The sequence below is a fragment of the Corvus moneduloides genome, chromosome 26, assembly GCF_009650955.1.
Source record: "Corvus moneduloides isolate bCorMon1 chromosome 26, bCorMon1.pri, whole genome shotgun sequence".
NCBI lineage: Eukaryota > Metazoa > Chordata > Aves > Passeriformes > Corvidae > Corvus > Corvus moneduloides.
Window position 1 is genome coordinate 422388 of NC_045501.1, and position 26100 is coordinate 448487.

The window sequence follows — 26100 nt, forward strand, 5'->3', positions numbered from 1 at the left end:
TTTGTGATATCGTGACTGAACCTACCTGGGGAGAACCATCCGCAGGGACCCCTCAGTGACGGGGACAGGACCTGGACCGTGCTGACCCTGGGACCCGTGCTGATCCGACTCTGGGAACGGGGACACGGGAATCACCAGCAAAACCCAGCGCAGGGGCCGGGTTGGCTCAGGACGCACTGGTGATGGCAGGAGGCAGCTCTCGGACCAGCATCCCGGGAGACGCGGGGGCTCCCGACAGACCTGGGGATCTCCAGAGCCCGGTCTGTGGCACAAACTGCAATTTCTACATTCCACGGGCGCAAAGGCGCCCTGCCCTGCCGGGGGTTCACTGGCCTCCTCACGCTCGTCCATCTCCGTTCTCGCTCGATCATCTCCGTCTCTGCTCGGGCGGCTCCGTTCCAGCTCGGACATCTCCGCCCCGTCGCTCGGCCATCTCCGTCCCAGCTCGGCTATCTTCGTCCTGACTCGGCCATCTCCGTCGCCGAGTAGTTTCCTCCCGGCTGCCGAGTGAGGCTTTCCCAGCTGTTTTCCGTCGACGCTCGGCTCTTTCCGCCTGCGCCTTCGGGTATTTCCGCCGGACGGTTCGGGTATTTCCGCCGCCGGTTCGGGCGGACTCGGCGCCCGCCGGCCTCGCTCGCTCCGGTAACGGTCGGTGCGGGTTCAAATGAGCCGCGGCCGGGCCGGGCCCCGCCGGGACTCGCTCTGAGCCGGGCCGGGACTGGGGCCGCCCCGCTCGGGCTCGGCGACCAGGAGGCGGAGGCAGGGGAGAGCAGGATGACGGTGCTGCAGGAACCCGTCCAGGTACCGACCCCCGGGCGGCTCAGGCCCCAAAGCCCGGCCCGGCCCGGGTTAGGCCGCCCCGCCCGCTCCGGGGCCGGGGCTGCGGGCCGCTCCCGGCGGCCTCTCGGCCGGTGGGCCCGCAGGACCTCCAGCTCCTCCGCCCTCCCTCCCGCCGGAGCCCGCCGGGCTTCCCCTTCCAGCCTCCCGTCCCCATCCCCGCGCCCCCGGGACCGGCCGCGCTCGCCCCTTTGCCCCCCGAGCCCCCGAGGGAGGTGTCGGTCTCCCCGCAGCTCCTCAGCCGATCCGGCTCCCAGGAAGGGGCCCCCCGCAGATCCCCCGGGAGACCTGTTGCTACTTCGCTCACCTTTCTGCGTTCGCTGCCGTGTCGTGTTTAAATGCTCGCAGCGTGCTCGGATCCCTCCGTGTCGTGCGAGTGAAGGACGTTCCTTTTTCCCAAGGAGTTGGTCCCTTCGGGTTGATGGGAGACCTAGGAGAGAAAATAATGTCGATCTCCTTTTTCTCTCGTGTTTTAGTCTCACTGCAGTTACTCTGATGGGCTTCCTGTTCTTGTGCTCAGCCTTCCCATCCAAAAGTCGCGATTCACAGAATTAGGAGCTGCTTTTTTTTTTCCACAGTTCTTGTATGCCCATTCTCTAACTATTCACAGTTTTCGTTAATCAGTCATCTTATTCATGTTCCCATTCTTTTAAAAAATATATTTTTAGCTTTTTAACAGGATGTTTTGGGGTTGGTTTTTTTTTTGGTAATTACAGCAAGAGGTTCCTGGCAGCAGTGTCTTGGTGGAACACGATTGTGTTCTGTTGTGAACATAGAATTCTTGCTCTTGGCTCTTTTCTTCCTAAAGAAAAGGTGGAAGGGGAAGAAAGTCTCCTGTGGAAAACCACCCTGCTGACTTGATCCTGTCTGTGGAAGATGGTGACAGTGAGGGCATTCTTGTAAACCAGGGTTAGTGTCCTTGATGGCACTGCTCTGCTCATCCCCTCTGAGAGCAAGGGTCAGCACGGTGCTGGAAATGCTTTTGGCCACCTGGTCCCCCTCCTGCAGAGGCCATCCTGCACCATTGGTGTTACCCGTGGAGCTGGGCTGGTTGTTTTGCACCAGTTGGATATTCCAGGAAAACATGGGATTACAATAGAAAAGGAAGCAAGAATGCACTGCAGTGTGAATGAGTGAAACTGACAGGAAACAATACCAAATGTTTCCGGTGCTGTGCTAACTAGGCTTGACCAAATGGAAATATCTGCTATTCTGAGAGCTCCCTGATAGAAATGTGGGCTCTGGTGGTATTTCAGCAAGGTAAAGACCTCCCTAATGCTGTTCTCCATTCTTAACCTCTTCCTAGCTTGAATGTTTTGATGAGGCTTTGCTATGTTGACTATATCTATTTAGATTGAGTATATCTATTTAGATTGTTCTTTCAAATGACAAATCATTCCTTTAGCAGTAGTTCTGCTGCTGTCAGCTTTGCTGCTGTTCCTTGCTCAAAGGAGTGCTGGTAAGTTTAGGAATTATTTGGGACTGGGTAAAGTCCATTGTGTTTCTGAATTCCCAGTTTAGTTGAAGTCCACGGACTTAACTCTGTTTTTATAATTTTCTTAAATGTTTGGGAAAGTTGACACTAGTTCTCATTTTTGTCATTGAAGAGATTTTTCCTGTCTATTTGTTCTCTCCCAGCCTTTCAGATGTCTTCAGGGCTCAGCATTCCAGGAAAAAACTGTCATCCTTACATCCTCACAGCTGTGATGTTACTTATCTGTCACAGCCTGACAGATAAACAACAGAATTTGTGTTTGTATGTAGCCTTATAAATGTTGTGCTTTAATTACATGAAATTCATGTCCCAGAAGGCATCTTGGTCACTGGTTAGGTTTTTGCTAACTTTTGAAGTTCTTTTAAGTTGAACAAAGTGCCAGAGTTTACAGCCCTCTGCTGTACTTCCTGATATGGTCGATTTAAAACCCTTCAGCTCCAACATAAAACTCTGTGTCCCATGTGCTGAGAAACAAGCTGGATGCCTTCCAAATACTTCTGAAAAACATCTTGGAAAGAAAATGAGTGCTTTGCTTGGAATTTAGCTGTTCAAGGTGATCATCTGCTGTGACTCACTGGAATGGTGCTTGAACTTGGCTGCAAACTGCAGGACCAACGTGTGCCTGTTCAGTGGGCAGAGTGTGTGTAACTGGGGAATGCAGCACAGCCCATCCCGGAGCTCTCCTCCTCCCTGACCACCCTGAAGACTCTGAAATCATGGTAGAATCTGCTTAGCATGGCAATATAGGCTAAACAGCTTGGAAAACAATTTCCAAGGCAATACAGCTGTCAGAAGAGACCATCTCTTAAGTGCTCTTTGGCTTAGATATGAACTGACACTTGGACAATGCACAGGATTTTCTGGATAGAAGATGGACCTGTCTGAATCTGATTTTATTTTCCTGCTCTCCTCTCTGAGGATGCCTCTCTGCAGGGCTGTGTATGGTAGTTTTGGAATTCCCTGTTCATTTTGCATTTCAAATTAATTATTTTTAATATGAGTGGCTAGGACCTGGATGTTCGTCTGCTTTGCAAGCATGCGTGAATAAAATGTGGAAACGCTTCCAACTTTTCTCCTTCCTGTGATGCAGCCCTGAGAACAGGGCTGAGAACACTACTCTGGTGTGGTTTAGCAATTGTGTACCACTAGTGCTGTGTACATGCGTTGTGCTTCTTCTAGAACAAACTGAATTACTGTGCTGTATTGAGGTCAATGTTCCTGTCCTAAAAGGTGGGTAAGAAATCCTCTTTTCTGAGGCACAGTCATAGTTTAGACATCTGTTCTCATGGAAAATTGTTGCTGCATAGATATGGCTGATGCCCTGCTGCCTTCCTTTCCTCTTCCTGCTCTTTTAGGAGAGAGTGTGTGAGGATCCAGGCTCCAGCATCAGTGAGATCAGGGCAGGAGGCACATTTTGAGTTGCAAAGTGATAATTGCTGCAGATCAGGGATTCTACCAGCCCATTTCTTGCTTTCCCTCTGCTCCATAACAATTGTTATTTGAGCCAGTGTGTAGTGTAACTCTTAAAAAGTGGCTGTGACATAGCCCCAAATCCCTCGTGTCCCCTCTTGGCCTTTGGCAGGATTCTTCCTGGCAACTTGCTCTTGTTTGAGCAGTCAGATGACCCTGATTTCCTCACTCCCACACCTTTGTTTTGTGAGCTGGCTGAGTTACAGCCCTGCAACGACAGGATTTTTAACCTGAAGGCGCCACAACTTGACTGGATTCATCTAAATGTCACTTGTGATTTGGTGAAGAAGAGCTGCTTTTGGGAGCAAGAGAAACAGGAGACCTTGGGCTGCTCTGGCTTGGGGATGGCTTGAAAGATTGTATCCCTGACCTTCTATCTCCCTGTTTGTCCCGCTCTGTCTGCCCGGCATGGAACCACCTTCAGCCTGGGAGCTTTTCAAGGCAGCGGGGAGGAATCACTTCAGGAGGCTCTGAGGCTCAGTTACTGAAATATGAAATACAACCAGAGAGAAACAACGTATTTGTATTGCAATGATGAAACTAAGAGAACTCACTTTTAAATACTTCCAAATACTTTCACACAAGCTTAAAAGCACCTGTTGATTTCTTAAGTGTATTTTTGGGATCTACTAATAGGAGAAAACAGACTCTCTGTAGAGACTTGTGTATAATATTCCCTGTAGTACTTGGGAGCCCTGGTGTGTACTGTTCATGACGGCTGTGTGGGCTTCTTGTGAAGAGAACTTGCACAGTTTTCACACCCTGTGTTTGTCAAGTTTGTGTTGGAAGAAGTAGCATATGGTACATGTAACTCTGTGATGTTTGGATTTTTTTTTTTTAAGATGAAGTTGGCGCCTGCCTTTCCCACTGGGAATAGCACTGCAGGGCAGTATTGCTTTCCCTGTGCAAGATTTCTTTTCATTTCGGAGTGTATCATAGGTTTTAGAAGCAAATTTTATTTGTCTTTGGTTGCTGATGAGTATTAGAAAAATTCTAGGTCACAGTGCCTTGAATTCATAAGTTCAGATCTCGTTTGGGATCCGTAATAACAAAACTACTGCAAAATGGCTCTTTGCTGCTGATGGAAAAGGGCTTTGGAACTGGAGCAAAGATCCCAGGTGGGAAGGAACTGCTGTCCTGAACCCAACCCTGCCCACCTTGGAGCACAAACCCTGATGAGCATGCACAGCACCCTTGGAGTAGGTGGGGAGGAAAGGCTGAACAGATCTTAAATTATTTTTTGAATCCCAGCCTCTTTTACAGATAACAGATGACTTTTAATGCAATCTGAAAAAGTTGGCCGAGTAGTTTGTGTGAAATCCTCTTACCCCAGCCCTGGACAGCTCTTGTGTGTCAGCTACTGGTGACAGCAGTCCAAGTAAATGACTGCTGCCTTGCTGGTGTGCAGGTTGTACACCTCTGTGTGTGTCTGTTCCACTGGAATCGTGCCATCCTTCCCGTCTGCATGAATATTGGCAGTCACAAACTCAAACTTGGTGTTCATGAAAAAGGAAACAGTACCTGTGAGCTGGACTTGGCCAAGTGTGAGTGTGTGAGCAAAATCAGAAATAGGTTGTGTTCATCTATGGCTGTAGAATACCATTTGTCCATTTAATTTGCATTGCACACGTTCTTGGGTGCTACTTCACAGCTGGTGACAGTGGAGAGGTGGCTGAAGACCCAACAAAATGCTGCACAAAGAGCAGTGGATTCTGTTCACCTTGGCCCTCAAGGGAGCACTGATGCCTCTTCGGGGAAGATCCTTTATGCTAAGATGTTTAATCAACACAAGTCTCATCTTGACCATCTTGGACACTGAGAGGCTTCTGGGCCTGTTGGGTTTTGGTTTGGCATCTTGGGGAGATGCTTTAGTGGGATACTCTGACCAGTTGGGGTTGGATTTTGTTTTGATCGTTACTGAAGGTGTTGTTGTTTGGTGGTAGTTTGCGGTAATTCCTGCCGAGTTGTGCACCAGGCTAAAACTCGGTGATTTCTGAGGGGTTTGGATGGTTGTGTCTGGTAACTAGTGAGAAACATTCCAAGGTTGATTCCTGACTTTGGTGCAGAGTTTGGTGGGGTTTTTTAAGCCTCCTTACTAATAGTTGAAACAAATACAGCTTGGCCAGCGTGTTTATCCTCGCCTTTCTTTTTATGGCTCTATAAAACCAAGCTGAACTTTGCCTTTTGACAGTAAGAGGTAAGGAGTTTTTTGCATTTTTAAAGCTCCCCACTAAATTAAGATGATTTTCTTGCCTTGCAGGCTGCTATCTGGCAAGCACTGAACCACTACGCGTATCGTGATGCTGTGTTCCTCGCAGAAAGGTTATATGCAGAAGGTGTGTACTTTGCAATTATAAAGTTGATGCTTTTTTTGTTTCAATTTTTAATTTAGGTTTTTTGAGCCTCTGTTCCTGCTTCGTTTTCCTTCTGTTCTGGTAATGAAGTTTAACTTTCTGCTTGGGGAAAGCAGAGGAATGCCTCGCAATTAGGTTGGAAAATCAAATCGTGTAACAGTAGCAATGTTATTTTACAGTAAAATCTCCTTAAAATTAAACTCAGATTTGTGTGTTTAAGTGCAGTGTTTACGGTTTATGGTATCAAATGGGAGAGTGCTGGGGTTTTTTAATAACCCTCAAGCATTGCATGTCTTCCAAGGGCACTTGAGGGTAGATGCAGCACACAAATTCTACAAATTGGCTTGACATTGAAAGCTGTCTTTGCTAATAATGCTGTTCAGATATGTTGATTGGCTCAAAGAGAGTCTTGTGATGGTGAGAGAAAAGCACTGTGAAATTGAGACAGTGAGAATCAGAACATATGGAACAGGTGTCTCCTGCTGAATCCCTGCTAATTGTTACTTCATTCTAAAGCTGTCAGGTCTGGGGTGTCTTGGATAGTGAGCAGGCAGCAGTAACATAAATCTGTACTTTCTCTGGGTCCTTTGAACACTTTTTTTGGTGTGTTCTAGCACCTTTTATTTCTTTAACCTTTTCTCCATGATCTCAGATAAGCTTTTCGTTCTTCTGTACTTCTTTCTCCTCAAAACTGGTGGTCAGCTTTCCTTCTCTGTTTTGAAAGGTATTGTTCCCTAACCACTAACATAAAAAACACCCCAACCCTTAAGCTAAAATACAAGCATCATACAATTTCTCATGCTAAACAACCTGAACTTACAGTTTGAATTAAACTGTATAAGCTATTTCATGCTCTGTTTTGTAATGAAATATTTTGCCTGCCTTGCCCACAATGCAGTTCTTAACAATGGAAGCACAAACCTAAGTTTTGAGAAATAAAGACTTCTTTTTCCTTGTGTCAGGGTTACAAATGAAATCTGGGGTGTTTGATCTGGTGTTTAAATGAGAACTGTTGTGCAGAATATTATGGAACCTGGTAATCCAGGTGTGCATGAAGGAAATAGTATTTTAGGGATGACAGAGCTCCCCTGAACACAACACACTGTGAGGTGCAGGGAAATGGTAGATTGAAGGTAATTGCCAAGGATTTAGGAGCAAAGCAAATCTACTTTTTGCAGCAGCCAGGAGAAAAATACCTGGCTTGATAGTGACACGTCTTCACAGAATAATTCTCTGCAAGAATACTTCAAACAGCCTTTTTCAGTGACCAGCAGTGCTGAGAGAAAGCAGCATGAATGCTGACACTTGGTGCAAGCAATTAACTGCTAACAAAACATCTGGCTCCTGGTTAAAATAAGTGGTTACATTGCAGAGTGGAAGCTGCAGAACTTGAATACAGTGGCTCCACATTGGCAGGAGTGGTTTCACCCTGAGAAGAACTTCTTTTAAGTCTACCTGCAATTACTGTCCTTGATGGGACATCTGTGGCTTGGTCGTTTCCCAGAACTCTCCAAGTCTGTAGCAGATAAAAATTGATTTAACCTGAATTTTCGGAAAGGTCTTCTGGTGTTTTTAGGATAAGGCTAATGAGGTGTCCTCTGTTTGGATCTTCTGTTTCCATTGTCAATGTTCAGGTGATAACAAAAACTTAAAATAGTCAGTTTTCAGTGAAGCAAAGGATTTGGGCAGATTCCCAAAGAGGTTTTTGTACAGTGCTCATATTGATTTTTCTAAAGAGTTCCCTGTAGGTGGGTGAACAAACATCAAAATTGTTTCTTTTAATGCTGAGTTCCATTTGCAGGATAATGTGTTTTGAAAAGTATAAAGGTAATGTGGGCTTATTAATTGCTTGGAGTTTGAAGTTGCTCGTGTTCATACACAGCTTTTGATTTAAAATATCACTGTGTGAGGGTGATTTGAGTGTAACGTTTGGGGAAGTACAGAGAGTGGGTTAAGCCACCACGGATGAACAAAATCTGTTGAGTTTACAGGAAGGATTAAAGTTACTTCAGGAGTTAACTCTGTCCTTTATGCTGTAATCACAGGTGGGTCTGACCTCAGTCTCAAACCTGGATGCCAAGTCAAACTCTTTGAGTAGAACATCCTCAGTGTGGTGCATAATTCATCTCTGCAGTGGAAGAAAATGTGCAAGCAAACATCAAATCTAAATAATTCCAGTCTCTGCCCTGATCCCTTTTGTTCTCTGTTTAGATAGAGATGACTTTTCCTGATGCTTGACTACTTCTTCCAGAATTTAGAAACTTGTGAGATCTCAGCTTGGGAAAAGGATTTATGGAATTACAGAATCCCAGAATGGTTTGGGTTGGAAGGGACCTTAAAGCCCATCCTGTTCCACCCCCTGCCATGGGCAGGGACATCTTCCACTATCCCAGGGTGCTCTGAGCCCCATCCTGGTTTTAGGAGAACTTGTCCCTATCAATAGATCCCAACATAAAGCAACTAAAGCATCTGAATGGTGCTGTCAAGCCACGTTCCCAATGAAATAATGGGAGTAGGCAGCAAAAACGACAGGACTCAATGTTGGTGAAGAGGTGAGTGGTAAATGACCAACTTTAATAGTCATTAAAATCAGAAAATCTTCTCCACTGAGTCACGTGAAGGTAAAGCATCAAATGCTTTAGAACAAGAACAGAAGTAAAATTGCAAATGGAAAAAGACCACTTGAAATTGGGATTAAAACTGGCTGCTTGGGCTGGAATAGACTTTCCTTCTGAAAGTTGTTGTCTTTTGTGTTGTGCCAGTGTTTATGCACTCCTTAAAGTAGTGCAAAGTGTTGGTGGCAGGTGTGGTGATACTCTGAGCCAAGTCAGTCTTGGTGTGGCCAACAGGTTGTTAAAGTAGCTCGGGCCTGGCTGCTGTGCTTGGCTTGCTGCTGTTCTAGCAGCAGCTGGCTGATGACTTATTTAGGTTGGGTAGCCAGAAGGATCAAAGTTCCTTTACAGCTGGAGATGTTACGAGTTGATCTGACTAGCCAAGGAAATGGCATAGGAAGTTTGGTAATCACCAACAGATAAATGCACTTCATTCAGGAATTAATTTCCAATACCAATACCTACTTTCTTCCATCTTGTCCATAGCTGGCTTTTACTCCCTGCCCCCAAATTCTTTGTACTAAAACGATTAACAACTAACTGATGATTTTTTTTCTTACATTTTGTTTTCCAGTACACTCAGAAGAAGCACTGTTTTTACTGGCAACGTGTTACTACCGCTCAGGAAAGGCCTATAAAGCTTACAGGCTCCTAAAGGGACACAGCTGTACCACCCCACAGTGTAAATACCTGCTTGCAAAATGTTGTGTGGACCTCAGCAAGTAAGTAAATCCTTCATGTTTTGTCCAGGGTTACAAATGGATTCATTTTTTTGCTTGGATTTCTCTTTAGAAGCTATCATCTTGTATAAACTAGAAATTCATTGGTCCTTCAGCACAAAAGATTATAAGTTCAATTTATTTTGCTTTCAGATATGGATCTAATGAGCATTATCCCATGTTACAGAAACCTCTAAAAGTTGTTGAGTAACTTAGACAGGAATTGTGGAGCTGTGTGGGGAGAAAACAGACCTCTCCAGAGTGTGTGGGGAAAGCTCCTTGGTCTTTGCTGCCCTCTTTAGTAGGGAAGTCCTTTGATGTCCCAGGATGTTTTGACTTGGTCTGGTTCTTCTGGCTCTTAACTGCTGTGGAGCCATTAGGATTCAGCTTTCTTTGCATCTTCCATTGAAAGGGAAATGGTGCTAATGTTCTACTGGAGAGGTCCCAGTGGAATAAATTCAAAGCTGATTGTTCTCTCCCTTGCTTTTACAAAGTCTGGGGTGTGCATATAGCACATCAGCTCCTGAACTGGTGTCAGATTTCTTAAACACATTGTTTAGAATTTGTTAAATTTAACTGTTGCTGCTGCATGAGCTCATTTATACAGCCGTGCCTTATTTTCTTGTGGGCATGGTCTGTGCTGATAGAAGCATCCACCTACAAGCGACATTTCAAGTGGTGGCAAGAAAAGGTGATTTGTTTGTTCAGGTGTTTGGGCTCAGATGCCTGAAAAATGCCTCCCACCCCAGCAGTTGTATAAAGTCATTTTGAAGGCTGACAGCCAGTGGCCCATTTGTGTGAGTGGTGCTGCTCCTGCAGGTGGAGGAGGTGCAAATTGAGCCTTTGTTCTCCTTTTGAGCCCTTCTTGGAAGAAAGGAAGGCATTAAAATCCAAAATCTCTGCCATATCCCAATATTGGGTCTTAACTCAGTGTATGGGGCCTTACAGATTGTATTTCTTCAGAAAACAAAGCCAAATTAAGCACTGTCTTAGCTTAGATAAAGCACCTTCAAAGATCAAGTGTGTGGAAGATTTTCTTGTCCTTCATCCTAGGATTGATCACTTTTGGAAAAGTCATGCTCTATTTTGTACCTTTGCTTTTGGGTTTGTTTTGTTTTTCTTCCCTCCCAGTAGAGCTGTTTGACTTCAGAGTCCTGAACCTCCCTGTTGTAGAGGAATCCATTGGTTACTAAACATTCATTTGCAGGAATTGGTTTGTGGTTTAAAACCTGTGAACACTGACAATGGATTTCTGTTTTTGTTTGCAGCAGGGTGAAAACACTGGACTGCCAGTACTGTGAGCCTTGTAACCCCTTTAAACCTCTTGTTTTTTAAAAAGGCTTGCAGAAGGAGAGCAGATCTTGTCTGGTGGAGTGTTGAATAAACAGAAAAGCCATGATGACATTGTTATGGAGTTTGGTGACTCTGCATGCTTTACACTCTCCTTACTGGGACATGTCTACTGGTAAAGTTGCTTTTTCATTTTGCCCAATAAAGCTGGAGGGTTTTTATTTGACCAAGCCTAGATTTAGTCAAACATATCCTTAGTCATTACAGGAGACATCTATCTCTGGGTTACACAATTTTGGAGCACGATAAGTTCAGGTGGGTAGTTGTGGAATCAGTCTAATTTGGGAATACAAGAATGGTTTAATTTTCTCCCAAAGGCTGAAAACACAAATTCCTCTTTCCCAGGTGGATACGAATGAAATCCAAGAGTCTGTTTTTTTATATACCTTTGCATTTGCTCTGTATTCTTCCCTAAGAAAAAATCTCAGCTTGTTTCTCAGTGTTACCATTTAGATTTTTTTTTTATCTGTTCTATACATGTGTAGCTCTAACCTTCAAATCAAAGTTCTGAGGGTGCCAGGCAGAATAACTTGACAAATTTAAGTGTTTTGACTTTGCCAAGATGCAAGAAAGGTTTCGGTAAATGTGAATGATTTGATTGAATAGGAGTAGTTTGGCTCGTGGATTCTTCTCTACTATAGCTGTTCTCAATTATTTTCAAAATTATTTCTTTGTAGGCAAATACTTAAGTGTTCAGTTTAGTCCCTAATTTATTTGCAAAAATATTATCCATAGATACTTAAGATGGCTGGAAGGCTGGCAATCAGGTTACTGTTGGCAGAAAAGAAACAAGCTGTTGCAAAGAACAGCATCCTCCTAAAAATGAAAATTCTCAAGCTATTCTAGTGCTTATGTAACTTTTTTTGACAACTGTGTCTAAATATGTCAAATAACTTCAAAAGAACTCAGTATTCTTCTGGCTTGAAAAATGAGGAATGTTTCTATGCCTCTCAACATGTTTTTGTTTTTCAATTCCTCTTCTGGAGAACTCTCTTGAACAAAAGTGCTGTTCTGAAGTTTCCCTGTGAACTGTTTCATTCTTTTTGCAGCAAGACAGACCGGCTTGCCAAAGGATCAGAATGTTACCAAAAGAGCCTTAGTTTAAATCCTTTCCTTTGGTCCCCTTTTGAATCACTATGTGAAATAGGTGAGTCTGCTGAACTGTTTTACTCAGTAATTCTTTGGAGAGATTTTTGTGAGCAACAATTAATTTAAAATACTTTGCCATTTTTAAAAACTTCTGTCTTGTTTTCTTTCATTTTCATTATTTATACATTTTTGGATTTAACAATACCCTGTGCTTTCCAGCCTACATTTAGTAGACACTTAGAAACTGTTTCTGAGAATAGCTTAAACAAACAATAAATAACAATTATTAAAAATATTGATTGTCCAGGGTTTTGTAGCAGAAGAATGGAAGAACACTTCTGCTTTAGTATAAAGGGCCCAGAGTGACCTAGTCTAGTGGAGGGTGGGAATGAGATGATTTTAGGTCCCTTCCAACCCAGCCCAAACGTTCTATGATTCTGTGAAATGTTTTAAAACACTTCTAAAATCCTTTGTCTCCTGTCCTTGTTTCAGACTGAATATTCAGTGTATAGACTCAGGAATAAGTATTAAATCTCCTTCCACTCTTACAGGTGAAAAGCCAGACCCTGACCAAACATTTAAATTAACATCCTTACAGAACTTCAGCAGCTGTCTGCCCAACACTTGCACAACGTTGGTGTCTAATCACAACATATCCCACAGACAGCCTGAGACTGTCCTCATGGAGACACCCCAGGACACAATTGTGAGTTTTGCTGAAATCACTGTAAAATCACCTGGTAAAATCAGTTAATTTTTCCAGCTTAACTGAAAAATGCTAATTAAACTATACCCTGAGTACCTAACAGCTGCCTTTTACTCTTCAGGAGTTGAACAGAATCAACCTAGAATCCTCCAATTCAAAGTATTCCTCTTTGAATTCGGATTCCTCCATGTCTTACATTGACTCTGCTGTGATTTCCTCGGATTCTGTCCCTCTGGGGTCAGGAACTGCCATATTGTCCAAACAGGCTCAAAATAAACCAAAAACTGGACGGAGTTTACTGGGGGGACCTGCAGCTTTGAGCCCACTAACTCCAAGGTAAGTCCTTGGGATGGCCAAGCTCTGCCCAGGGCTGAGCTGCTGCTAATGGCTGGGATTTGGAACAGGAGGGCTGGTGCTGCACAGCGCACTCAGCCACACGTGTTGGTGGAATTCTGGAAACAGTGCTGCACAAGGGAAACCCAAACAACTTCAGGAACTGCTCTTGGTCCTAGTGTTGGTCTCTTCTGGTTTTTAAACAAACAGTTGCTGGTTTGGAGGGGAATTGTAGATTGAGGATATTGCTTATTGCCACGTTCTCACTTGAAAAATCTCTAAAGGAATGCGTTACTCTTCTGGAATAAACTTTATTGTGAAAGGCTACTGTAAAGAGCTTTTCTTGAAGAACAACTCTTGATGATCCTGTGGGTCCAGCTCAGAATATTCCATGATCTGGGTCTCTGTTTTAACCCCAGCATCAGAGCAACTCTCCAGGTGTAACACTCAGACACTGACCCTTCCTCTCTGGTTTGTTCTCAGCTTTGGAATTTTGCCACTAGAAACCCCAAGCCCTGGAGATGGGTCCTATTTACAGAATTACACCAACTCTTCCTCTGTAATCGATGTGCCATCCACCGGAGCACCTTCAAAGAAGGTACCTTGCATTCTGGAACACAGCTGCTCTTCTGAGAGCTTGACATTGCAGTGCACTTTAAAGAAGAATCCATAATACAGCGAAAAAGACATGTGAGCTGAGTTTTCCCACCCAAATGCCCAGGCTGGTGTTGCTGGAGTAACCTAGGGAAGGTCTCTGTGTTCTGTCCACCTCCCATCACAGAGGGTACAAACACTGATGCTTCCAAACAACAGCAGATGCAAACTTCTCAGTTTGCTGGGCAGAGTGGGGAGACTTGGAGTTTTCGCTTTGCTTGTTTAATGTATTTTCTGAAGCCTCAAGTGAGCTGAAGCTACTGCTCTCCTGCAAGTAGTTCTTGAATTGTAGTTTACAGGCCAGAGTAATAAAAATCCTGCTGCTGGTCTGTAAAGGACTGAGAGAATGGTGCTGTTTCACTCAGCAGAGTCTTGGGTAGGGGAAACTAAAAATTGTCTGTTTTACTCAGGAAGAAACTGCCATAGTTGCCATAGTGATAAATGAGAGGTGGAATGTTGGTGACAGTTGAAGAACTATTTGTTCCTTTCTAAAAACAAAAAACCTGAGGATTTTTCCCTGTATTTTTAGTAAATCTGTAAGTTGCATGAGGGGTGTTAGTGTTTTACGGGGGGCAGTATTTTGAAGTGAAAACTCGATGCAAGTAATAGTGTTGAATCCCTCAAACAGTAGAACTTTAATTGCCACGTTTGCTCTGGACAAATCTTGGTACTCACCTTGCTGTGCCATTCTGAAAGGGAAATTTGGGAACTGTGCTAAAACGGTCTGTTAGGGATGTGCTTTGTGTGGCTGATCCAGTTCCCATCCTGTACCTGCTCAGGACCAAGGAATTTTCCATGGTACATTTGAAAACAATGGCTTGTGGTGGACTGTGCACATGTAGGAAGGTAAATTTCCATGAGTCTGAAAATGGAAATAAAGTTAGTAAAGTGCAGCTCTTCTGAGAGCTGAAAAGCTTTGGGGAATCAAGTCGGATTTGCTTCCGTTTTGTTGCTTTGCTGAGTGTGACACAACTAAGGTCTGAATTTCACTACTCCACACTTAGGCACTGCACAGACAGAGCTGTGCCACTACCAAAACACAAGTATTTAATACCTTTGAATACAAACAGCTTAAATTCTGGTTCATGCTTTGTCCAGTGCAAATAATGACTGTGCCAGTTCCACTTTGCTCTTCCAGTTCTGTGTCAGACAAGGTTTGGTGGAGCTGTGGCTGAACAGAGGCAGTTTCCTAGGAAACACTTACATAAGTGAATGAAGCATTAGGATGGATCCAAAGGCTTCCTTTCTGAGTGGGCAAGTGTCCTTGCTGGCCACCTAAACCATCCTCTGGTAACAGAATCTGGGAAAGGAAGGGAAGGACAGAGCTTTAGAGGTTGGATAATGCATAAACTGGCATTGCTTGTGCTGGTGTTGATCCCACTTGTCCCTTCCAAACAGCCATCACGGAATTCCATGTTGGTGTCCTTGGAGTGGGCAGAAGGATAATTTTAAGGTTTTTTTTAAAAAAGTAGGAAGAGGAGGATCTGTTCTGAAAACAGGCTGTGCAGTTTGTGAATGGCTTCTGAATGGGATTGTAATAGGATAATTCAAAAATATTTTTCTTTCTTCTTTTTTTGTGTGTGGTTTGTTTTCAACTTTATGCAGGAAAAAGCCTTTAAATATGACGTCTTTTAATTCCCTTTTGTTCTTGCACAAGCACTTTATCATATAGTTTCTTGCCACTAGATGGAGATTCTATATCTTCAAATAATGTGCATAAGCTTTGTGGACCTGGTGTTGTTAACAGGTAGAATGAGAAACACTTCTGATGGGTTTCCCCTTGGGATGGGGGAACCCTCCCCTTAATTAAAATAATTGTTTCTCCTTGTGCAGTGTTTGGTGGGTGGAATGGGTTGGGTTTGGTGCAGCAGAGATGGAGACTCCTGAGTGACATAATAACAAACCTGTAGAAACTCTGTGTTGTGCAGACTGTCAGCAGGATCAGCCAGGCTGGAACAAAATCCGTCTTCTCGCAGAGTGGGAATAGCCGGGAAGTCACTCCAATTCTTGTTGCACAGACACAGAGCTCTGGTCCACAGACAAGGTAAAAAAACCATAGTGTTGGAGCATTTTTGTTTAAAACAAAGCTAAAAACTGTTACTAGTAGAAGTGGAGCAAAGAAGTTTACTTTTCCGTGTGTAACTTTTAAATTTTTGTTTTCAGTACAACACCTCAGGTATTGAGCCCAACCATTGCTGCTCCACCCAACGCGCTGCCTCGACGAAGCTCTCGCCTGTTTACCAGTGATAGTTCTACAACCAAGGTACCAAACCTCCCAGTGCTGGAAATTTGTTCCTTTGTTACCCGTGCCACTGTACCAACTGTTAATTTCCACATATTCATAGCAGTTTTAGCAGCCTAAGAACAGATTCTGTGGTGAGCAGGGCATGGCTGGGCATGCTTGTTACACATAATTTTACACAATTCGCTCTCAAGTTCAGATTTCTGAATTTAAAAAATTCTTTTATATGTAACTCTTACTTTTCTTATTTGCAGGAAAATAGCAAAAAATTAAAAATGAAGTTTCCACCTAAGATTCCAAACAGAAAAACAAAAAGTAAAACAAATAAGGGAGGAATAACACAACCAAACTTAAATGATAGTTTGGAAATTACCAAACTGGACTCTTCCATCATTTCAGAAGGGAAAATTTCCACTGTTGCACCACAAATCCAAGCTTTCACGCTACAGAAAGCAGCAGCAGGTCTGTTTGAGCACTACTGGACTGTAGTAGAGTAAAATCTGCTATATCTGGGTTTTAGTGTTGCTTCAGTATTTGCTTCTTCCCCATTTCATTTTAACCTGCAGCTCTCACCTTTGTATAGTGATAAAAACTGATTTAATTCAATTCAACCTTCTTGTTAACTTAGAAACATGTGAAGAAATATTGAAAGTGGTAATTACCAGCAGATACATCTTGCAAGTTCTGGTCCGTATTAATGATTAAAATATTTTCAAAGTATTGATACATAAAGTATTATAAATTATTATGCAATGTATTAATTATGATAATAGAATAATTAATATTATGCCTATAAGTGTTATGTTGTTATAATTTATAACTTTAAAATAATATAAATTACTTTAAAGTATGTAAGGTGAGATATTACCCTTGGGAACTGATTCAAAGGAGTTACTCGTAACCCAGCATCTTCCCTCAACATGGGCTTTATGTAGTCTGTTCTCCCTTGATATTTCCCACTTGTTTAAAAACAAGTCTTTATTCAGATTGTCAGAAAATCCTAAGCAAAATGCTGAATTCCTCTCTTTTGGCTCAGTAATGTTTCCAGGCAGTAAGAGGATGTATCCATGGCTACCAGGCTTGTGGAAACTGCTCAGATCTAGAGAAGTGTTTGAATAGCTGCTGGAAGTGCAGAACTCCACTCGCCCTGAGCCCCAGAGTTTAAAGACTCATTATTTTCTGGCTTCCCTTACAGAGTCTGATATTCAGAATATCATGTTCATGTTAATTAAGAGTGTATAAACCTTGTTTGGAAACTCCTGAAAGGTTTTCATAGGCAAGTTCAGGGGCAGTGCACAAGGGAGAGCATTTGGGATTAGCACTTCCAAGTAAATAAGTCTCAGCTGTCTTCTTTTCTTTTTTTTTTTCCCCTCCCACTTTTATTTATTGTGTTTTTCTCCTAGAAGGTTTGATGAGCCTTCTCCGGGACATGGGGAAAGGTTATTTAGCCTTGTGCTCATACAACTGCAAAGAAGCCATCAATATTTTGAGCCATTTGCCATCCCATCACTACAACACAGGCTGGGTGCTGTGCCAAATTGGGAGAGCTTACTTTGAGCTGGCAGAGTACATGCAGGTAGGAACTGGGGCTGGGCCTTCCTCTTCTCACTTTCCTTTGGCAGTTTTACACAAAACCTGCAGATTTCCTGTAAAATCTGTGGGAAGTTTGCAGTTGTGGTAAATGGATAAATATAAAAGTTACACTGGAATGGATTTAGATCTTGAATCTGCTTCCTTAGAGCTTTATCACTGCGCTTTCCTAAAAACTTTTTTTAATGTTATTTGTATCCATCTGTTGGGGTTTCTTCCTTGTCTGTCCTGTCTCTGCCTCCAGCTGTGCTGATGGAATTGTTTGCACTGCACTGTTTTAGATTAGATCACTGAACAATTTGAGCTCTAAACCAAAAAACTTCTCTCCATTCTAGTTAATTCTGATCACATCAGTGACCCAGTTTCCCTTCCAGCCTCACAAATGAAGCGTTGGCACAGCTGAGGTGATGCCAAACTGCTCCAGAATCAGAAGTGAGCAGTTAAGGGTAATCCCACAGTTCACCTCTCCTTGGCACTGTTGTCCTGACAGTTGATGTGCCCATTTGCTAAGTTTTTAAAACACTCCTTGGCAGAACGTGTGCAGGAGACAAAGGAGAGGGGGGTCTTGAGCTGTGCGCAGTCTGTTCAGGGATGGAATGCATTGGCTGCTTTTATAGATAACTTATGAAAGGTGAGGGTATGGATTTTAATCACAGAATTCCCAGGCGGTTTGGATTGAAAGAGATCTCAAAGCCCATCCATTCCCACCCCTGCCACAGGCAGGGACACCTCCCACTGTCCCAGGCTGCTCCAAGCCCCAGTGTCCAGCCTGGACTTGGACCCTTCCAGGGATCCAGGGGCAGCCACAGCTTCTCTGGGCACCCTGTGCCAGGGCCTGCCCACCCTCCCAGGGAGGAATTCCTTCCTAGTATCTCATCTATCCCTGCCCTCTGGCAGTGTGAAACCATTGCCCCTTATCCTGTCACTGTTGGGATGGTTAACAGTGATAACTGGCCCATAAAAGTCTGTTACACTCCTCCCGATTTTGTGGATAACGTTTTTGCCTTGCTGGAGCACAGACAGAAACAGGAATGCAGCTGAGTCAGCAGGAGGGAGAGCTGGCTGCATTCCTGCTGGCATAAGTATCCTGGGATACAGTCACTTCCTTCCCTTGAAAGGAAAGTTCCAGGACTTGCAGCTCTCTGTAGAACACTTAAAAAGCAAAGAGGATGCTCAGGATGGACATGAGGCCTTGGACCTTGACCTCTGTGCTCTGCCTCGGTGGGCAGAATTTTATTTTAAGTTTCATTTCTGTTCTCAGGCTGAGAGAATTTTTTCAGAAGTGAGAAGGATTGAGAACTACAGAGTAGAAGGCATGGAGATCTATTCAACCACACTCTGGCATCTGCAGAAAGATGTTGCCCTTTCAGTTCTTTCCAAGGATTTGACAGACATGGATAAAAACTCACCGGAGGTATAAAATGCTGTGGGCTTGAGTGAGAAGAGGGAAACTACGTGGTAAAATCAGTGATTCAGAACAGAGCTTTGAGCTCTAATCCGGTGTACTCTCCAGTAGGAATACACCTGAACATGGCAAAACTGGAGAGGAGGTGGCAGGGTTGTCTGATCAACTGCTGATGCCTGAAATGGCTTCTTAAAATTTGAATATTAGCTTATGTGGAACAGGTTGAAACCTTTTATCTCATCATGGTTATTTAAATTTGCCTTGGCACCATTCAACCAGGAAGATCATGGGTTAGTCAGTCACTCCTGCTGCTGCTAGTGTGCAGAGATAAGGAATATCTTTTTCCTGTACCACTGTTTAATTGCTGTAGCTAATTCACTGCCACTTAAAATATTTGTTGTAGAATTTATTTGCAGACATGACGTTTATACCAAAGTCCATTAAACTGCAGGGTGTGTGGTAATGTAAAGTCACAATGTGCCAAAAACCAAGAATCTTTCAATGAGTGCCGCAGTAAAAATAACAGATGTGAGTTTATAGACGTGCTCTTAAGAATTGAGAAAACTCTAGAGGATATTGGAAATCTTTTTGGTGGAGGAGGAAATCCAATTCATGTTGTCCTGTTAGTTTGTCTAAGAGTGGAAAACTCAAACCCAGTGAAGCAGTTGGTGGTTGTAGTAAGATTAGTCAGGATAGAGGGAAATGCAGATTCTAATCCAAGGAATGGAAAACAGTTCTGTGCTTTGGCAGTGATGCTAAAAATTTGGAGAAGTGAGGGATGCCAGGCTGTGGTATTTGCAGTCTCGATGGGCCCTGCGCAGCAGGGAAAGAGGAGGTTGTTGCTAAAATTCTTCCTCTGCAGATTTCCAGATTTGTCAATTGGAGGGAGCTGAAGAAATAAAGTACCATCTCTCCTTTTGTTAGTCTTAAATATCAAAAATGTTTTATTTCTGGCCTTTTCAACAGCTTCAAAAGCTTTAGTCCTTAGTCATCAAAGGTTCTAATTGGTACAGACTTGTTGGGTGTCCATGGATTCTCCATTTCTATATTTCAGTGTGTATATTTATTTATTTATTTTAGAAGGTGTGTTTAGCCCTGCTTGCCTCACAGGAATGAACCTGAACTAACTGTTGATTTATTCCTGTTTTTACTTTTAAATCTAGGAATAAGTTATTTATAATTATTTAAAGCAGTTCAGCTCAGCTTAGTCACTCAGGGTTGTAAAAAGGGTTCTGTTCTTGCCCTGCTGTTGCTCCAGGCCTGGTGTGCTGCAGGAAACTGCTTCAGCTTGCAAAGGGAGCACGACATTGCCATCAAGTTCTTCCAGAGGGCCATCCAGGTGGATCCAAACTATGCCTATGCTTACACCCTGCTGGGCCACGAGTTTGTGCTGACAGAAGAACTGGACAAAGCATTGGCCTGTTTTAGAAATGCCATCAGGGTCAACCCCCGGCACTACAACGCCTGGTAAGTTTGGCTGTATCCCCGCTGCTGCAGTAGTGCAGAATTCCTTCCCGAGGAGCATCTTCTGGATGCTGCCACTGCTGTAATTTCATGGAGTCACAGACTGGTTTGGGTTGGAAGGGACCTTAAAGTCCATCCAGTGCCACCCCCTGCCATGAGCAGGGACACCTTCCACTGTCCCAGGGTGCTCCAAGCCCCGTCCAGCCTGGCCTGGGACAGTGCCAGGGATGGGGCAGCCACAATCTACCTACCACTCTTCCCTCCTGGAAGAGAGCAAAGCCTTTCCTTCAGAAGATGGGGGGGCTACTTTAACAAGGAAGGCAAAAAATTGGATTTTTTTTTTGTTTTGTTTTCACAGATTGCCTAGGCTGTATTACCCCAGCTATTTTGCTCTGCTGGGCAGCATTCTTCATGCATTATGTTTTCTCACTTGCAGTTGGAGAGATGAGATCTCAGCCCCTTCGTACCTTAGGACACACTTAGTTTCTTACAGTTTTTTAATATATAAAGCAGTAAAAGTTAGATCTGTGAGTGTGATCCCTTAGTGTTAATAACTTTTGTGTGCTTTTTATTTAGTAGCTATTTAGCCAGTCTCCCTGTGTATCACACATCAGTTCTTCAGCTACCCAATGGATAAAAAAAGAAAGAAAACTTTATACAACTTTTTCCCCCAAGAAATCCGTTCCCCCCCTAGATGGGGTTGGCAAGGCTCCCAACCATTCCTTCCATGTCACATTCACTGACAGAAACTAATTTGATTAAAATCCATTGCTACTTACCAGAATTGTTTCTCTGCTGCAGGTATGGGTTGGGAATGATTTATTACAAACAGGAGAAATTCAGTCTGGCAGAAATGCATTTCCAGAAAGCACTTGATATCAACCCTCAGAGCTCAGTCTTACTGTGTCACATTGGAGTAGTAAGTACATGGCACTTAACTTGGGTGGGGAGAAGGGTTTGGGGTGGAGACGCGGTGAGGAGGATTTTTCTTCCTGTGGGAAAGCTTGTTCAGACTTGGTCTAGAATCGAGCAAATATTTTTCTAAAGGAGCAGATTGCAAGTAAGCATGGTCGAAAGGGTTTGTCCTTGCCTGGCAGATGAGCTGCTATTTTTCCCCTTTTGGAATTGTTCTCTCTTTGTGTGTCAGGTCCAACATGCACTGAAAAAATCTGAGAAGGCTTTGGACACTTTGAACAAAGCGATCAACATCGACCCCAAGAACCCACTATGCAAATTCCATAGAGCCTCGGTGTTATTTGCAAATGAGAAGTACAAGGTCAGTCTGGGTGCTCGTGGCAACCTTGAAATTCCTGCAGCTGGGAATGGGGATGCCTTGGAAGCTGAATGTGTACAGGTCACCCTGGGGAGCACCAGGCCTTGCAGGAAGAGCCTGGGACATGGGAAGCATTTGCTTTGGCAAGTGCCACCCTCACCAGGGAACTGTGTTAAATGTTTTGATCGTAATAAAATCTGGGGCCAACAGGTGTTGGTTTTTAATTGTTATTTTAGTCTGACCCACTATCATGAGTTCATACTAAGTTACTAAAAAACCACAGCAAACTGCCCCATATCCAATTACAGCAATAGGAACCAGCTGTTTCCAAGGTCGTGTTGTGGAGTGAAAAGGCAGAAGTGAAGCAGTTTCGGGCTGATCCCTTGCTGACCTGAACCCTGTTTAGAATAAGAGATCTTCCCACAGTGTTTATCCAGCAGCTTTTCCTCTGGCCAGTGTTTTTTGGCTCCAGAAGACAAGCCAGGTCTATGTTGAAACTTGCCTCAGAAACATGTGCACATTGAAAGGGAAAACTTTACTTCAAACTTTATTTCTAACTGCAGACCAAATATTTTTCAGTTGAATTTCTTAATGATGCCAGGTGACTGTCACAGCAGAATGAATAGCTGCAGCATCAACAACTAGTTTAAGTGTAAAGTAGAAGTTTCACAAAAAGTTTTTTGTTTCAAATGCCTAATATAAACACTCTTTCCAACCTTTCAGTCGGCTTTACAAGAACTTGAAGAACTGAAACAGATTGTTCCCAAAGAGTCTCTTGTTTACTTTTTAATAGGAAAGGTAGGTAAAACTTCATTGTGATTGTAAGTTCTTTGGTTTCATTTGCTGCTTAATGAGAAAATTTGATGCCTGTCACTAAGCTGCTTCCACTTGGAGCAGTATTCTAAAAATTCCCAAGCTTTTTAAATAAGGCTTAGTGCTCACAGCTTTATGATGTGCCAGCTTTTAAACGCAAAGGACAGTTAAAGAGAGCTGGAGGTGCTAGTCCATCCCTCAGTCAGCAGGGCTGGTTATTTGCACACATAACTATTAAAATACTGAATCACATTCTCCTGCATTGTGTCAGAAATACTGAATAAGAAGCAACTGCGTTCCAACCTTTCTTGTGTGAAATGCCAGGGAGAAGGGATCTGGTGACAGAAATCCTCCTTCCCACCACCTCCTCTGCTGATAAGCTTTAAATAACTTCTGCAACTTTCTGCTGGGGGGTGTCTGGTCACTTGGAAGCACCAAGACAAACTTCCCTCTAACGCAATGCTGGAGAACTCTCTCTCAGCAAGATTTCTTTATTTTGTTTAAACTGGAGAGGGGTAAAAAGATTTGTGCTGAAATTCACTGGTATTTTTCCAGGAGTAGCTGGACCTCTAAATTGACATGAGAGTGGCCATGTCTTGATAAACTGAAATATTTTCACTGTTTAAATGCTCAACACAGATAAATAACTTCCTTGTCTGCCCTTAATGATAAAGAATGTCTTAGCTGCTAGTTTAAATTGTTTTATTTTTAAATAGAAACACATTAGTCTTTCTACACATATTTGTTATTTCCCTTGGGGCTCACACAATAAATTTTTCATATCCACCCTCTGTTGTTTTCCATAAAACATCACTGAACTGCGGCTTGGAACATTTGTTGCCCAAACCTTCAAGGAGCAGCTTTGTGTAAATGTAGCCTTTTCTGCTTTTTTATTTTTAGGTTTATAAAAAACTGGGTCAGACACATCTGGCCCTAATGAATTTCTCCTGGGCAATGGACCTGGATCCCAAAGGAGCCAACAACCAGATCAAGGAGGCCATTGACAAGCGTTACCTCCCCGACGACGAGGAGCCCATCACCCGCGAGGAGCAGATCAGTGAATGTTACCCCTATGAGTCAGGTCTGTGCTCCCAGCCCTGGGGCAGGTCAGGGGCTTCTGCCACTTGGGTGTGGGAAGAATGCCAGGTTTAATAAGTGAAACATTCTGCTCAGCAAGTAAGAACTCTGGAGGCTCTTCATTCAGCAGAATTCATTCATTTTCTCTACAGAAAGCATGGCGTGAAGGGTTGTGAAATTTCTTTAGATGTAGTAGGACAGAGATCATGGTAACTCTGAATTTACACATATCAGGGGTGGCTGTAAGAGTATCCCAGGAGAGCAAGACATTCCCAGGGCTGCAAGCATTCTGTCATAAAGCATCAAATAATTTCAGAGTAAATGAATGGCAACTGACGTTGTCTGTAGAGGCTTTTTCAGAAGTTAAACTGGATGTTGGATAAAAATACTTGGTGTGCTAAACGTAAAAGGTGGCAAAGAAGAAAATATAGCAGGATTTGGATTCTTATTAATAGACAAATGCTGTGTCCTGAAATTCTCAACTGAAAAAGTAGGGAAAGGTGGCAGCTGTATATCACATTGGTTTTTATTGGTCCTGTGTGCTTTTTAATATGGGAACTTTACCCTGCACTGTACTTCTGGAAATATCCAGAGTTTTTCCCTCCCTGCTGTTGGAATTGGGGTAATTTTGAGCCCTGGCTCCCTGAGCTGAGCCTGTTCTGACCAGGAGATGGAGACAGAGACTGGAACTGCTGAGCAACACCTGAGCAGTACAGGAAGAAAACCCCAAAGCCCAACCAAACAAGAAAAAAAAATTTAAACAGGAAAAAACCAAAAGCTTAATCTGTCCAATAAGCATAAACAAAATAAGTGTTGGGCTGTGTGTCACAGTTCAGCTTCCCTGGCTGTGCAGAGAAAGTGTGGAAGAGTTCCACAGCCTCAGCTGAATGACCCTCAGTGTACATGGAACAAACTCAAGCAATTCAAGGTAATTTGGGAGGAAAATGGAATTTTTTTTTTAATACTTTGGCTGCCCTGCCTTTGATGGGCCGGGCTGGGTCGTGGGAGAAGCTTTGCAGTGGAACAGCTCTGTGGTCTCTGACCCCGAGGTCTCTTTCCCTCCGCAGTGGGCACGGATGAGTCCCAGGAGAGCAGCATGACGGACGCGGATGACACGCAGCTCCATGCCGTGGAAAGCGATGAATTTTAACCTCCAAGAGCCAGTGTCTGAGCTTAAGTGTGTGTGACTGGTACTGTCGTGTTCTCCCCTTCCTTGGCATCCTGGGTTCCACATCTCTGAGCCAGCACTGTTGTTGTTCTCCACTGACACCACGAGTGCACCTCAGACCTGAACTGTACCAGAGTTCATGGCAGTGCAATATTCAGCTGCTGCTGAGTCTGACTAGTTGGCTCTTACACACTTATGGAAATGACTGAGGAGAAAATGCTGGTTTTGGACTCCCCCCTTGCTGGAAAAAAATATCATGGAAGACAGACTTGGTTTGCTGTATGGAAGCCAGTAGATGTGGGGATAGTACTAATGACGAGGTGTCTTGTTCTTTTTCCAGAAATGTGTCTTAGTTTGGGTCTCCCTTGGTAAGCAGAGTGCTGAACCTCATTTCCCAGTTCTCCAAGGACAGTGTTGACAAACAGGCTGTTCAAGACTTTTGCATATTGTAGTGTAACTTAAATGCCAGGGAGTGTCAATGACCTTAAAGCTCCAGTGTCTCCAGTGAGCAACCAGGACTGGGTGCGTGTCAGGCCACGTGAAACACCCCTGTCCCTGCCTAGAGTGCAGCTGCAGGAGAATCACATTGCAGGATCAGAGCTTTCATCAAACGCTTTCATGTTCTAACCATGAATTAATTTATTCACCTGGTTTTGGAAAGGTCAGTGTTTACTTTGTATTTCAGTCAGCACCACCTTGCTTCATTATTCATGCACCCCTTGACTTGTTTTTCCCCTTTGAAGAATAAAAATTAATAAAGGGCAAAATCAAGAGAGAAATGTAGATACAAGTGTAATGTGAAACATCAAACCCTTAATCCTGTGAGAGTGGGAAGACTGGAAGCCTTAATACAATCAGAACCTTGGTCAAATGCATCAAATAATTGTCTCAGATCAGTATCTCCTTAGGTCTGTGATCACTTTGAAAACTATATTGTAAAGTGTGGTCCAAGCAGGATGCAAAAATGTGCAATTATCTGTCTTTTTCCTTATTTTTTTAAGCTGTTCTTTCAGTTTCCCATTCTAGGAACATTTTCCTCCAGGGTCTGTTTCTGAGAGGAGAAAGCTGTGCCACATTAGTGAGTCCAAACTGCTCTCTGTAGCATTCTGCAGCAGCAATTGGTGCCCTTTGTGCAGTGATGATAAAGCAAGTGTATGATACAAGCAGTTTTAAAGCGCAATTTATGCCTAATAAATTGGGAATGATACAAATTTCATAGCAATGTATTTGTTGTGGTCAGTCTTAATGTTTTGGTTTTTTTTTTCTTTTTTTTTTAATCTATTGGTTTTTAGGGGTCTCTTAGTTTCCTTTACACTTCAATTTCTTTTGAATTCTGTCCTTGTCCACTTGGCACCTCCCCTGTCCCGGCTTCTCTCTGGTCAAGAGCCACAGGGACACCTTTATCCTTTGAAAAATCATCCCCGAGTTCTGAGTGAAAATAGAATTCTG

The 26100-nt window shown here is 43.4% G+C and overlaps 1 protein-coding gene across 4 annotated transcripts; it reads left to right on the forward strand.

Annotated features, from left to right (window-relative positions):
• The first annotated feature begins 635 nt into the window (after positions 1-635).
• On the forward strand, positions 636-25877 carry CDC27 (cell division cycle 27). 4 transcript variants are annotated; one of them, XM_032134372.1, is made up of 19 exons: positions 636-801; positions 6063-6138; positions 9343-9490; positions 10827-10952; positions 11887-11984; positions 12478-12632; positions 12754-12968; positions 13449-13563; positions 15530-15663; positions 15783-15882; positions 16116-16323; positions 17268-17437; positions 18713-18865; positions 20115-20323; positions 21122-21239; positions 21468-21596; positions 22317-22391; positions 23307-23487; positions 24551-24910. In XM_032134372.1, the coding sequence occupies exons 1-19, from the start codon at positions 775-777 to the stop codon at positions 24631-24633; spliced, it is 2520 nt and encodes an 839-aa protein (XP_031990263.1). In that variant the 5' UTR covers positions 636-774; the 3' UTR covers positions 24634-24910. The 4 variants fall into 4 exon arrangements, with proteins under 4 accessions (XP_031990263.1, XP_031990262.1, XP_031990264.1 ...); XM_032134371.1 differs by having other exon boundaries at positions 637-801; positions 17265-17437; positions 24551-25877; XM_032134373.1 differs by having other exon boundaries at positions 638-801; positions 15548-15663; positions 17265-17437.
• The last annotated feature ends 223 nt before the right edge of the window (positions 25878-26100 follow it).

What these genes read in the sequence shown, in the direction of transcription:
- CDC27 (XM_032134371.1), top strand. Translation starts at nt 775, where the DNA reads ATGACGGTGCTGCAGGAACCCGTCCAG. An exon ending in TGAATCACTATGTGAAATAG is followed by an intron (nt 11,985 to 12,477) that starts GTGAGTCTGCTG and finishes CCACTCTTACAG; the next exon opens with GTGAAAAGCCAGACCCTGAC. An exon ending in TTGCAAATGAGAAGTACAAG is followed by an intron (nt 21,597 to 22,316) that starts GTCAGTCTGGGT and finishes CCAACCTTTCAG; the next exon opens with TCGGCTTTACAAGAACTTGA.